This window comes from Cervus canadensis, chromosome 18, assembly GCF_019320065.1.
Source record: "Cervus canadensis isolate Bull #8, Minnesota chromosome 18, ASM1932006v1, whole genome shotgun sequence".
Lineage (NCBI taxonomy): Eukaryota > Metazoa > Chordata > Mammalia > Artiodactyla > Cervidae > Cervus > Cervus canadensis.
Genome location: NC_057403.1, coordinates 7,052,312 through 7,065,002, shown reverse-complemented (window position 1 = coordinate 7,065,002; position 12,691 = coordinate 7,052,312). Strand labels below are relative to the sequence as shown.

Sequence of the window (12,691 nt, the reverse complement as noted above, 5' to 3'; positions counted from 1 at the left end):
ACAGAGACGCCGTAAGGGCCCGAAAGACGGAAACTGGGCCACAGAGAGACACCGGGAGGTCAGAGATCCAGAAAGCACCATAAGAGACTAATGCAGACAGAGTTTCAGAGGCCACTGCACAGAGGCCCAGTGGAGATGGAGAGACAGAGAAAGCCAAGCAGAGATTTCCGGATGGGAGAGAAACTCCCTGAAGGAAAGGGGAGAAAGGACAGGGACGAGGACAGGAGGGACAGGCCTGCTTCTCTCCCAGGGTCCCTGCGGCAGCCCCCCCCTCCCCAGCCTGGCCGGGTGGGGCAAGGGACCGGGGTCCAGGGGTCCCCGCCGGGCCGTCCCGTGCAGGGCGCAGCCTGGGGAAAGCTAGGAGGCCGTATAGTGATCTCCGTGGGTGTCCTCCTCAACTATACAACCTCCTACCTCAGCCCGGGGGGCGCGGCAGGTGGACAGACAGACGGATGGACGGACAGACGGGGGCCAGGGAGGGCGGGGAGGGCCGGGGAGGCCCCAGCCGCGATGGTGAGCCCCCGACACGGACCCACAGACACGAGCTTGTGTGCGGCGAAGGCCCCGCAAGGTCGGTTCTACGGGTGGGTGCCAGGACCCAGGAATCCGGGCCCCCGGCCCCCTCCTCCCCAAGGAACCCAGGAGTCAGTCTCTCGGCCCCTTCCTCCCCGAAGATCCCCGGAATCCAGGCTCTAGCTCCCACTGCTCCCTGAGATTCAAAAGTCCAAGTCCTCAAGCCCCTCTTCTCCCTAGGGGACCCAGGAGGCCAGGTCCCCGGCCCCTCCCTCAGACCCGGGAATCCAGCCAGGCCTGTCTCCTTTGGAGAAGACGCAGCCCGGCTTCCTGGATCCCCGGTCCGAGGGAACCTCACCAGTTTCAGAGTTTGGCCACTTGGGCCAGCTCCCTCCCTCCCTACCTGTCAGATAATCGGAAATTTCAGGAGCGGGGCGGAGGCCGCCCAGGGGCTATAAACCGGCGTGAAAGCCTGTCTGGGTATCTGCTCCTCTCTCACCCCTGCTTTTGGCCTCTCACCAAGTACCACACTGACAACTGGGATGCCTGCGCGCGGATGCCGCCCCAGGCCTGTGTCATCTCTCCGGCGGGGCGCGAGGTGCCATCGGCACCCCCATTTCGCAGGTGGGAAGGCTGAGCCCCAGCCAGCCGTAGGGTGGGGTGGCGGGGTGTGGGGGAGGAGTGGGAGGGGCCAGGCCTTCCAGGCAAGAGGGCCCAGCGCCCGCCCTCCCCAGCCCGGGGCTGAGACAGTGCACCTGAGAACCTCCGCCTCGGTCCAGGGCTCCGGCGGTCTTGCTCCCGCCGTCTCCCGCTCCAGCTCCATCTTCCCGGTCCTCTCTCCCGGTCCGGCCCGCTCGCCCTCGGCCTCACCTGGCCCCCGTCTCCTGCAGCCTCCGTGTGCTCCTCCCCGGCTCTGCACTGCCCATCCGCGCCTCCCCCCGCGCGCGGCCGTCCCCGGCTCGCAGGGGCCTTTCTCGGGCCGTGTCTCTCCGCCCTCCCCCGCCTCGCGCTCTCTCCTCTCCTCCTTTCTGCTTCTTTCCCTTTCCCTCCGGTCTTGCCCCCTCCCCTGCTCCGCACCCCTCCCTCTGTCTTTGTCCCTCTTCGCTCGTCTCTCCCTCGATTTCCCCGTCTCACTCTCCTCTCCTCCCCCCCTTTTCCCCCCTGCCTGCCTCCCTCCCCCGTCTCTCCATCTCCCGGCCTCCTTCTCCCCCTCCGTCTCCCTCCTAGCCTCTCTCTCTCTTTCTCCTTCTCTCCCTCCCGGGTCTCTCGCCTCCCTCCCTACCCCCCCCCCCTTTCTCCTTCCTTCTCTCCCTCCCCCTCGCCGCAGCTCGGAGCCAGGTCTGGAGCTGGGGGTGGGGTGGGGGTGGTTCGCGCAGGGGCCCAGGGCCGGGGTAGCGACCTGCTGGGGAGGCGGGGAGGCGCGGAGGGGCGGGGGAGGCCGGGGGGAAGGGCGGAGGTGGGGGGGCCCAGGGACGGGTCCGCGGACCCCGCTCGCATCCCGCTTCCCTCCTTCCCGGCCTCCCCGACCCTCCGGCGGGGGCGCGAGCCGGGCCAAGGTGGGGAGGAAGGGGAAGGGAGGAGGCGGCCCCCGCCCCCCCGCCCCCCCCCAACCTGGCCCGGAGCCCAGGCCCGGGCTCCCAGCATGCCCCGGGGCTGCCGGGGGCCTGGGGAGGGGGTGCGAGCCGAGGGAAGCCGAGCGTCCTCAGGGTTCGCGGGGCCGCAGCATCGCCCCGCGGCTTCGGCTCGTCTCTACTGGGGAAACTGAGGCCCGCAGAGAGGGGAGGGCGTGGGGTGGTCAGGACCCGCTCGAGGTCACCGCACCGGGCCTCGGTGGAGACGCGGACTCCCCGGGCCCGCAGTCCCGACCCGGGGAAAGGGTTGGCGCGGGACTTCGCCCAGGTCTGGGCCCCCCTCCCCCTCCCCGCAGACCCTGGGGAGCCCCCAAGGGTCAGAGAGCAGACCCAAACAGTCTGGCACCATGGCAACCAGTGGCCCCGCCCCCTTAACCCCCAGAGGGCTGGACTCCAGCTGGGGCCAAAGAAGAGGAGGTGGGGACGCCTGGGTTCGCGGGAGGAAGGGTCTGGGGGCCCGAACTCCGGGGTTTCGTGGAGCATCGGGGGGCTGGAATGTGGACGCGCAGCCCCTCCCTCCCCGCCCAGGGCTGAGGGAAGAAGAGGCTGCAGGCCCAGACTCCACGGTCCGGGGCTAAAAAAGGGGGCTGGGGGTTCGGACGCTGGAATTCTGCGGGAGGGGCCGGGTCGCGGACGCACCGGTCTGAGGGAGGAGGGGGCCAGGGCCTGGAATCCCGGTCCCCAAGGGAGTCTGGACGCTGGGCCTCTCCTGCGCCAGACATCCCCTGCCCCCGCCGCTGACCCTGGCCTGTCTGGCAGCCCAGACAACCTCCCCCTCCTCGGCAGCCCCCTCCCACTGGCACGGCTCACCCTTGACCCCTCAGAGCCCCGCAGCCCCTTCCCTGCCCCTCCCCCGCCCCTCCAGCCAGACGTTAACCCTTCCGCGGCCAGAGGCACCTCCAGAGCCAGCCTCTCCCTCGAGCTCCCCTGAGGGCGCAGGAGGGCATCCCTCCCGAGTCTCCTCCGGTCCCGAGCCTCGCCAGCTACCCCAGCCCCATCTCTCCCCTCCCAGTGGAATCCAGGAGGTGCTCCTGGCCCGCTCCTCCTCCAGAACCCCAGAATCCAAGCCCCCGAATCCCCACCTCCAAGGATTCGGGACTCTGGGTCCCCAGCCCCCTCCTCCTCCTCCTCCAGGAACCCAGAAATCCAGGGACCCTGGATCCGGGCCCCGGGTCCCACGCCACTCCCTCTCGGTAGACTCACGGCTCCACCGCTCCCGCGTCGGGGGAAGGGTCTCGGCGGGCAGCCCCCCGGGGCCGGGCCCAGCCGGGCCCCTCTGCTGCCGCCGCCGCCGCCGCCGCCAGCTCTCCATCCTCTCCCCGCCTTCGCCGCCCGACGGCCTCTCCCCTTCCTCCCGGCGTCCCCGCCATCCTCCTTGCCTCCTCCCCGACTCCCGCTGGCCTGGGCCTCCTCCCGGTTCTGCGGGCCCGGCTCCCCCGCCTGGGACCCCGCCGGACCAGCCCCCTACCCAGGGGGCCCCCGCCCCGGCCCCTCCCCACCGCCCGGCCCAGTCCGGCCTGGCTTCCACCACCACCGGCTCCCCCCGCCCCGCCCCTGCCCCGGAGCTGGCCCCGGTCCAGGGGAAAAAATTCCATCCAGCCCCGGGGAGGAGGGAGCGGGGCGGGGGAGGGAGTGGGGCGGGGAGGCCGGGCCGGGGAGCGTGACGCAGGGAGGAGGGAAGGGACAAAAGGGGCCGGGAGGCGGCAGGGTGAGCCGGCGGCGCTCCCGCTCCTCCCTCCCTCCCTCCTCCCTGGGCCGGGGCCGGTTCTCTGCTTTCCGCTTTCTTTCGTCCCCTCCACCTCTCCTCCCTTTCCTTCACTATGCCTGCCTCCTCCTGGCCCTGTGCTCCCCCCAACCCCCCGCCCCCGTGTCTCCGTCTCCGCGTCTCTCTTTCTCCTTACATCACTCACCCCCAACCCCCCCCCGCAATCAGGGTCTTCTCCTCTCCCCGCTCTGTCTCCCCCTTTCTGCTCTCCCAGCCTCTTTCCCCTCCCTACGCTTCGGTCTCTCCAGCCACCCACCCACTGGGGGACAGAAAGGTGAATCAGACCCAGATCTGCCCTTGCAGACGGAGCTCACAGTCTGATGGAGGAGACAGACCCAGACGCAGACAGTTCCAATCCTGGGCGATCGGGGTATGACGAAGGGAGGGACCAGCGGCTTGTGGGAGCTCCGGGGTAGGGGGCAGGAATCCTTTCAGCTGGCGACAGCCGAAAGGGCCTCCAGACAAGGCGGTGGTTGTGACCTCCAAGAACTAGGAGAAGTTAGATCTGAATTGTGAGAGAGAGAGAGAGAGGGAGAGAGAGGCGGCCGAAAGGGCGTTGCAGGCGGAGGGCACAGCTGAAGCAGAGGCCCAAAGGAAACCAGGGGCCGATTCTGGGAGAAGGGCAGGCTGTCAAGTCTGATGGGAACTCCCGAGCCTGCAAGAGGAGGCTGAGGTGGTGGGCGGGGCCAGGTGCCCAGCGCTTGGCTGTCCGGGGGCGGGGGAACTCCCCCTTGTGGGTGTCTGAGAGCAAAGGGAGGGGCAGGGTCAGATTTGGGGTGTCAGAGCGATCCCTCTGGGGCCTGTGGGGGATGAGTTGGGGCGAAGAGACTGCTGGAGGCTGGTGAGGCGGTTGCTTGATCCGAAGCTGGGACCCTGGGGACCCAGAGGAGGGGGCGGGGCAGAGAATGTGAGGAGGGTGATGAGGATGGAAGGGGTGAGGAAGATGCAACAATCAGAAGCCTGGCCCTGAGACTGGCAGGGACAGGAGTTGTTCTGGATGGGGAACCAGAGGGAGAAGGGGGTGCAGAAGAGGGCAGGTGCTGTGTGCCGATTGGGACCTAGTGGACAGTAGGGGCCAGAGGACATATTGAGGACTTATTGAGGCAGTGGTGAGTGTAAAGTCCTGGGGTCCCAGCAGTGAAAAATGCCATCTCCTCCTGCCCTGTCCCTGACCACCCACTCCTCTCTGGGGACAGCTCATGCTTACCAGTTTCTTTTGTATCTTTCCAGAAGAATATTCTTTTGTACTTGCATATGAAGAAGGCAATGGCAACCCACTCCAGTACTCTTGCCTGGAAAATCCCATGGATGGAGGAGCCTGGTAGGCTGCAGTCCATGGGGTCGCTAAGAGTTGGACATGACTGAGCAACTTCACTTTCACTTTTCACTTTCATGCATTGGGAAGGAAATGGCAACCCACTCCAGTGTTCTTGCCTGGAGAATCCCAGGGACGGGGGAGCCTGGTGGGCTGCCCTCTATGGGGTCACACAGAGTCAGATACGACTGAAGCGACTTAGCAGCAGCAGCAGTTCTTGCGTAGCAGGCTTCCCTTATGGCTCAGCTGGTAAAGAATTCACCTGCAATGCGGGAGACCTGGGTTTGATCCCTGGGTTGGGAAGATCACATGGAGAAGGGAAAGGCTATCGACTCCAGTATTCTGGCCTAGAGAATTCCGTGGACTGTAGAGGCCATGGGGTTGCAAAGAGTTGGACACGACTGAGCAACTTTCACTTTCACGCATGTATTATATTAACCGCCTCTATTTTGTCCCCAGGTGGGATCGTATTATTCTATGCTTTGCTTTTTTTTAAACACTATATCCTGACAATCCTCCTATGTCAATGTAGCTTATAGAGGTACCTCATTCATTTTAGTGGCTCTATAGTATTCCATGTCTTCCCTGGTGGCTCAGCAGTGAAGAATCTGCCTGCCAGTGTAGAAGATGTAGTTTGAGCCCTAGGTCAGGAAGTTCACCTGGAGAAGGGAATGGCGACTCACTCCAGTATTCATGCCTGGGAAATCCCATGGACAGAGAAGCCTGGCAGGCCACAGTCTGCGTGGTCGTGCAGAGCTGCATACGAGTTAGTGATTAAACAGCAGTAGTATTCCATTGTATAAATTTATTCATCCATGTGTGCATGCTAAGTCGCTTCAGTCCTGTCCGACTCTTTGCGACCCCACGGACTGTAGCCCACCAGGCTCTTCTGTCCATGGGATTCTCCAGGCAAAAATACTGGAGTGGGTGGCATGGCCTTCTCCAGGGGATCTTCCTGACCCAGGGATCGAACTCTCATCTCTTATGTCTCTTTCATTGGCAGGTGGGTTCTTTACCACTAGTGTCACTTGGGAAACCCTTATTCATCCATACTTGTTATCAACTAGGAGGGGTTTTTCACATAAAGAAACTAATGCTTATGAATATGCAAATTACTGTTATATTTATTTATTTTTTTACTGTTATTTATAAAACTGATTTCTTCCACTGCTCTGAAGCCTCTGGACCCAGCTATTTGATAAATACTTCTAGGTTCTTTAAATTTTGTCACTAATTACTAATGATAGGCATAATAACAAATGCCAATCCTTTCTCAAATGTCTACTTAAGGACAGCCTCTGGGCTGAGTACTTGTTACACATTATCTCAGTCAACTTGTTTGGGTTTTTTTGGCCACACCCTGCTACTTGTGGGATCTTAGTTCCCTCACCAGGGATCAAGCCCATGCCCCCTGCACTGGAAGCATGGAGTCTCAACCACTGGACCACCAGGGACTTCCCAGCAGCAGTCTTAATTTTAAGGATTGTTTTATCTCCATGTAAGGATGAGAGAACTGAGGTTCTGAATAGTGAGTTGCCCATGCTTACAAAGTGAATGGCAGAGCCTGAACCCAGGCCTCTCTGGGTCCACGTTCTATGCCCTTTCTTTGGAGACGGGCTGCCTCTGTGAAAATGTCCAACTTGCTGGGGGTTGCTGTCCAGCACAGGTTAGACTTGTCATGCAGGTAGATTCACACTTGATTAAAGGATCTTTTGTCAGCCCCTGCACCTTACTTGGCATCCAGAATGACTGGCAGTCTATTCTCATCTTCAGATGCCCTGCGTTCATATCAGGACGAAAACCACACCACCCTGCTGTCTTGTCCTTGCCCCGATTCCCTTGTTTGGTGATTCTCGCCGTCTGGGTCTGTCTCAGAGTTCACTGAAGGCGCCATGGAGATCTGAGTCATCTCTGCGTCCTCAGTATCACTCAGCATAGGGTGTGGCTCAGAGGAAGGGCTCGGGAACACGTTTGCCAAATGAATGAATGGAGAGATGGATGAATAACAAGTGGTTGATGGGTTAGGCTGAGACTTGCCTAAGTTCTGGGATAAAAGAATTTAATTTCCGTTAGTTGCTGAAGCATAAGGCCTCAGTTACCATTTGTTAATGACTCATAGGAAGCACTGTTTCCATCGTTCTTTGATATACAGAGTTCATAACTCCCTTGACAGCTAATACTGAACTATTGCCATTTCCACACATCTCTAAAATTCAAGATCCACCGTTCATTCCCATCAGCCCCTGAGACTCAGAACCCACCATTCATTCCCATCAGCCCCTGAGACTCGGGATCCACCATTCGTTCCCATCAGCCCCTGGGACTCAGGGTCCACCACTTCCATCTGATATTGACACACAGTACCACAGTTCTTGTCAGTCCTTGATACCCAATATCCATAATTTCTATCCTACTACAATACAGGGTGACCACCATTCCCATCAACTCCTGAGATAGAAGTTCCACCTTTCCTATTATCCCTTTAGAAAGTGAAAATGAAGTCACTCAGTCATGTCCGACTCTTTGCGACCCCCTGGACTGTAGCCTACCAGGCTCCTCCATCCATGGGATTCTCCAGGCAAGCATACTGGAGTGGGTTGCCATCTCCTTCTCCAGGGGATCTTCCCAACCCAGGGATCGAACCCAGGTCTCCCACATTGTAGGCCGATGCCTTAACCTCTGAGCCACCAGGGAAGCCCATATCCCTTTAGAACAGCATGCCAATGGAAAATACAAACTCCCCGCCCTTCACAAGGCTGTCCGCCATTCCCTGGAACAGAAACTGTGAGCCAGGAAGACACTTCAACCTGCCCTGAAGTAGGTCTGAATCAAGGACTCACTTATTAATGCTGTAGAAACAGGGACACGAAGGTTATGAAGAAATTATGAAGAACTTCCAAGTAGCAGAGGATCCTTCCATGGGAGGAATCAACCCCAAACCTGACATAATCCTATAGCACCATCAGAGAATGCTTCCAAACTCAAGACAGTGCCCCACAACACCGCTTAATCCCCACAGGTGGGATAATCCTCAGACAGCAGATCACCCAAAATATTAATGTCAGATGATCCAAATGCAACAGATGCTCCCATCATGCCATGACTGCTGCTGCTGCTAAGTTGCTTCAGTCAAGTCTGACTCTGTGTGACCCCATAGACAGCAGCTCACCAGGCTCTAGGCAGGAACACTGGAGTGGGTTGCCATTTCCTTCTCCAATGCATGAAAGTGAAAAGTGAAAGGGAAGTTGCTCAGTCGTGTCCGACTCCTAGTGACCCCATGGACTGCAGCCTACCAGGCTCCTCTGTCCATGGGATCTTCCAGGCAAGAAGAGTACTGGAGTGGGGTGCCATTGCCTTCTGCGATCATGCCATTAAGTAATCCCAAATGGCAGTTTACCCCAGTGGACTTTAGGAATTGGGAAGGGGGCCACCTTTTCTGTGCGTATAGGCTGGTAGTGGGTGGGAAGAAGATGACAAAAAATTTTCAATTTATTTTTTATTTTTGGCTGTACTGGGTCCCTGTTGCTGCATGAGGACTTTCTCCAGTTGTGGTGTGCAGGTCTCTTATTGTGGTGGCTTCTCTTATTGCAGAGCATGGGTGTGTAAGCTCAGCAGTTGTGGCTCGAAGGTCCACTTGCCTCGTGGCACGTGGAATCTTCCTGGAACTAGGATCAAACCCGTGTCTCCTGCATTGGGAGGTGGATTCTCAAACACTGGACCACCAGGGAAGACCCAGAAGATGACAGATCTTATTCCCACTATTAACTCTTTTCTGGGTGGAGGGTTGGTGTGGTTTTTAAAGGAGGGTCTCTCCACGGCCTATCTCTTTCCCTTACGGCCATGCCTTCTAGTCATCTGAATGGTGAAGGGCCTTCAACTAGTCCACTCTTCACATCTCAGCAAATGGGAGAGAAGATGGTTCTGAGCTTCATGGAGAGTGGAGTGGGAGTGGACACTGTTTCTTCAAGCCCATCAGTCATCCACCTCTCCTTCCTCTGGTGATAGAATCTGCCTTTCCCATGAGAAACCCATTCCAGGTGACTCTAACAAGAATGTTCTAATAAAATGCCCTTCCTCCTTCCCCCCTGGACAAGTGACCCAATATGGGCCAATCAGAACATTCATTCGTTCAGCTGTGATCCCCTAACAGAGATGACTAGAATCTAAGATTTTTTCATCTTTTAAAATATTTTTGAAAATTTTTTTGAAATGTTGATTTGCAATTTGTTAGTTTGAGGTGTACAGAGATTCAATTATATCTTTTCCCTTATAGATTATTACAAAATATTGAATACAATTCCTGTGCTATGTAGTAGGTCTCTGTCGTTTGTTGTTTAGACATAGTAGTGTGTATGTGTTAATTCCAGCCCCCTAATTTATCCCTCCCCTTCCCCTTTGGTGATCACAAGTTCGTTTTCTGTCTGTAGTTCTATTTCTCCTTTGTAAATAAGTTCATTTGTATGACTTTTTTTAGAGTCCACATATAAGAGATATCATGTGATATTTGTCTTTCTCTGTCTGACTGACTTCACTTAGTATGATCATCTCTAGGTCCATCCATGTTGCTACAAATGGCAACATGTCATCTTTTTTTTTTTTTTTAATGACTGAGTAGGATTCCATTGGGCTTCCCTGGTGACTTGGTGGTAAAGAATCTGCCCGCAATGCAGGAGACCTGGGTTCGATCCCTGGCTTGGGAAGATACCCTGGAGGAGCAAATGGCAACCCACTCCGGTATTCTTGCCTGGAGAATCCCATGGACTGACAAGCCTGGCAGGCTGCAGTCCACGGGGTCACACAGACTCTGACATGACTGAAGCGCCTACGCAGTAGCAGCAGCGGCAGTATTCCATTGCGTATATATACCACATCTTCATCTGTTTATCTGTTGATGAACACTTAGATTGTTTCCACATGTTGGCTATTGTTAAAGTGAGGCAGAGTTTTACTATTAACATGATTATAATTGCTCCTGAAGTGCCAGGAAAAGCAGCTAGACAGGAAATTGAAACAAGCAGTGTAAATGTGAGAAATGAAAAGACAAAAGCATCATCATTTGCAGATGATAAGATCCCCTACTTAGAAAGCCCAAGAGAATTTACAGAAAAATAGAACTCATTATCAGGTTCTTTGAGCTGGCAAACTATAAGTTATACACACTAGTTCAGATCTGATGAGGAAGCAACAAGTAAAATTAGATCCCTGTCTCACACCACACACTGCCATTCCAGGTGGAACAAAAATAATTTTCCATTATTTTTTAATGGAAGAAACTGATTGAATTTGACAAATGAATTAATCTGCTGCTAATGGGATGGATTTTGGTCTCCCTCCAGGGGACACTTGGCACAGGCTGGAGACAGTTTTTTGGTCCCAGCTGAGTCAGGGAGGGGGATGCCACTGGCATCTAGTGAGTAGAGGACAGAGAAGCTGCAAAATATCCCACAGAACATCTTCCCTCTCCCCCGAGCAAGGATTGCCCCGTTCCAAATACCGGTAGTGTTAAAGTGGAAAGACTGTGGTGTAACATGACACCTTAATGAGTTATCGGATTGCTTCTAATAGATTTCCAGTTACTTTTTGGATGTCCCAGGTATAGAATCATACTAACTACAGATGATAAAGATACATCCTCCCATATTTATTCCTCTTATTTGGTTCTGTTTCGTAATTGCATTTAGCCAGCACTCTCAGAGGAGGATGAGATGGTTGAATGGCATCATCGACTCGATGGACATGAGTTTGAGTAAGCTACAGGAGTTGGTGACGGACAGGGAAGCCTGGCGTGCTGCAGTCCATGGGGTCGCAAAGAATCAGACATGACTGAGCAACTGAACTGAGCACTCTCAGAACAATGTTTGCACCCAGGAACTGAATGGTACTTCTGTTTGGGAATTCCATCATTGGGTAAGATTCTGCTTCCTACCACCAAGGACTTAAAGGCTAGATACTTGCTTTTCCTGAAACTGAGGGCCTAGTGTGCGGGTCTCTGCACTGAGACTCTGTAAAGACCTCAGGAGGTTTCCCGAGTGGCTCAGTGGTAAAGAATCCACCTGCCATGCAGGAAACGCAAGGTTGATCCCTGGGTTGGGAAGATCCCCTGGAGTAGGAAATGGCAACCCACTCCAGTATTCTTGCCTGGAAAATCCCATGGACAGAGGAACCTGGTGGGCTACAGTGCGTGGAGCTGCAAGAGAGTCAGATATGACTTACCGACTAAACGACAGCAACAAAGACGTCAGGAAGGGCCCTGTGCACCCTCTGATGGCCTTGGCACTGAACCAGGCTGTCCCTTGGCAAACTTGGCTACGCTTCTCCTCCCATTGTTTCCTTGGGTTTTGACCCACTTTCTAAACTTGGAAGTTGAGCTTTCTCATCCTCTCTGTCAGCTGCCCAGTGTCCTATGAATGAACCCCCTTTTTGCTTAAGTTAACCCGAATTGGTTTCCTTCACAACCAAGAATCCCACAGTGAGAATGTTAAATAGTAATTGTGATTGCTTGCTTAGTCACTCAGTCGTATCTGACTCTTTGTGACCCTGCCAGGCTCCTCTGTCCATGGGATTCTCCAGGCAAAAATACTGGGGTGGGTTGACCTGCCCCTCCTCCAGGGGATCTTCCCAACTCAAGGATCAGACCCAGGTCTCCCGCGTTACAGGCAGATTCTTTACCATCTGAGCCACCAGGGGGGCCCAAGAATACTGGAGTGGGTAACCTAACCCTTCTCCAGAGGATCTTCCTGACCCAGAAATGGAACCAGGGTTTCCTACATTGCAGGCAGATTCTTTACCAGTTGGCTACCAGGGAAGCCCATTCATTGTGATAGTGAGCTAATTGCCTAGTTTCTGACTTAGTTGGAAATAGTCTGTACACATTCATTAATCTATTCGTAAAACACATATTGAAATTCATGCGTCAACTCCTTTATTTCTAGTTCCAACACAATACCAGTTGGGTCATTCTGGTTTTCTGCCTTCCCATATGTGTAAATCCCTTCTCTGAGAAAGGGAAACCAGTTCTCCATTATCCATCATGTGTTTACTTATTTGATTCGTCCCCCCACCCCCCGCCCTTTTTTTTAGCAGCCACACAACATGGCACACAGACTCTTACTCCCTGACCAGAGATTGAACCTAAGCCCCCCAGCATGGAAGCTCAGAGTTCTAACCCTGGGTTAGTTTCTCTTGAGTGTAACTTGTTCCCTGTCTCAACCACCATTCATTCCCAGTTTGGTGGTGGACACACAGGGCCTTCCCCACTGGACCACAAGGGATGTCCCCAACTTTTCATTCTTTTTTAAAATGCATTTTGAATTGGAGGATAATTGCTTTAGAATGTTGTGTTGGTTTCTGCCATACAACAACGTGAATCAGCCGTAAGTATACATATGTTCCCTCTCTGTTGAACCTCCCTCCCACCCCCACTCCAACTTTTCTTTTTCTGATTTTATTTATTTATTTCAATTGAAG

At 55.2% G+C, this 12,691-nt stretch overlaps 1 protein-coding gene across 1 annotated transcript; it reads left to right on the top strand.

Annotated features, from left to right (window-relative positions):
* The first annotated feature begins 510 nt into the window (after positions 1-510).
* Positions 511-11,838, top strand: LOC122420443 (basic proline-rich protein-like). Its single transcript, XM_043435582.1, has 8 exons — positions 511-571; positions 924-1,137; positions 1,331-1,496; positions 1,841-2,069; positions 2,141-2,412; positions 2,527-2,561; positions 2,797-4,279; positions 10,906-11,838. The coding sequence occupies exons 1-7, from the start codon at positions 511-513 to the stop codon at positions 3,806-3,808; spliced, it is 1,989 nt and encodes a 662-aa protein (XP_043291517.1). The 3' UTR covers positions 3,809-4,279; positions 10,906-11,838.
* The last annotated feature ends 853 nt before the right edge of the window (positions 11,839-12,691 follow it).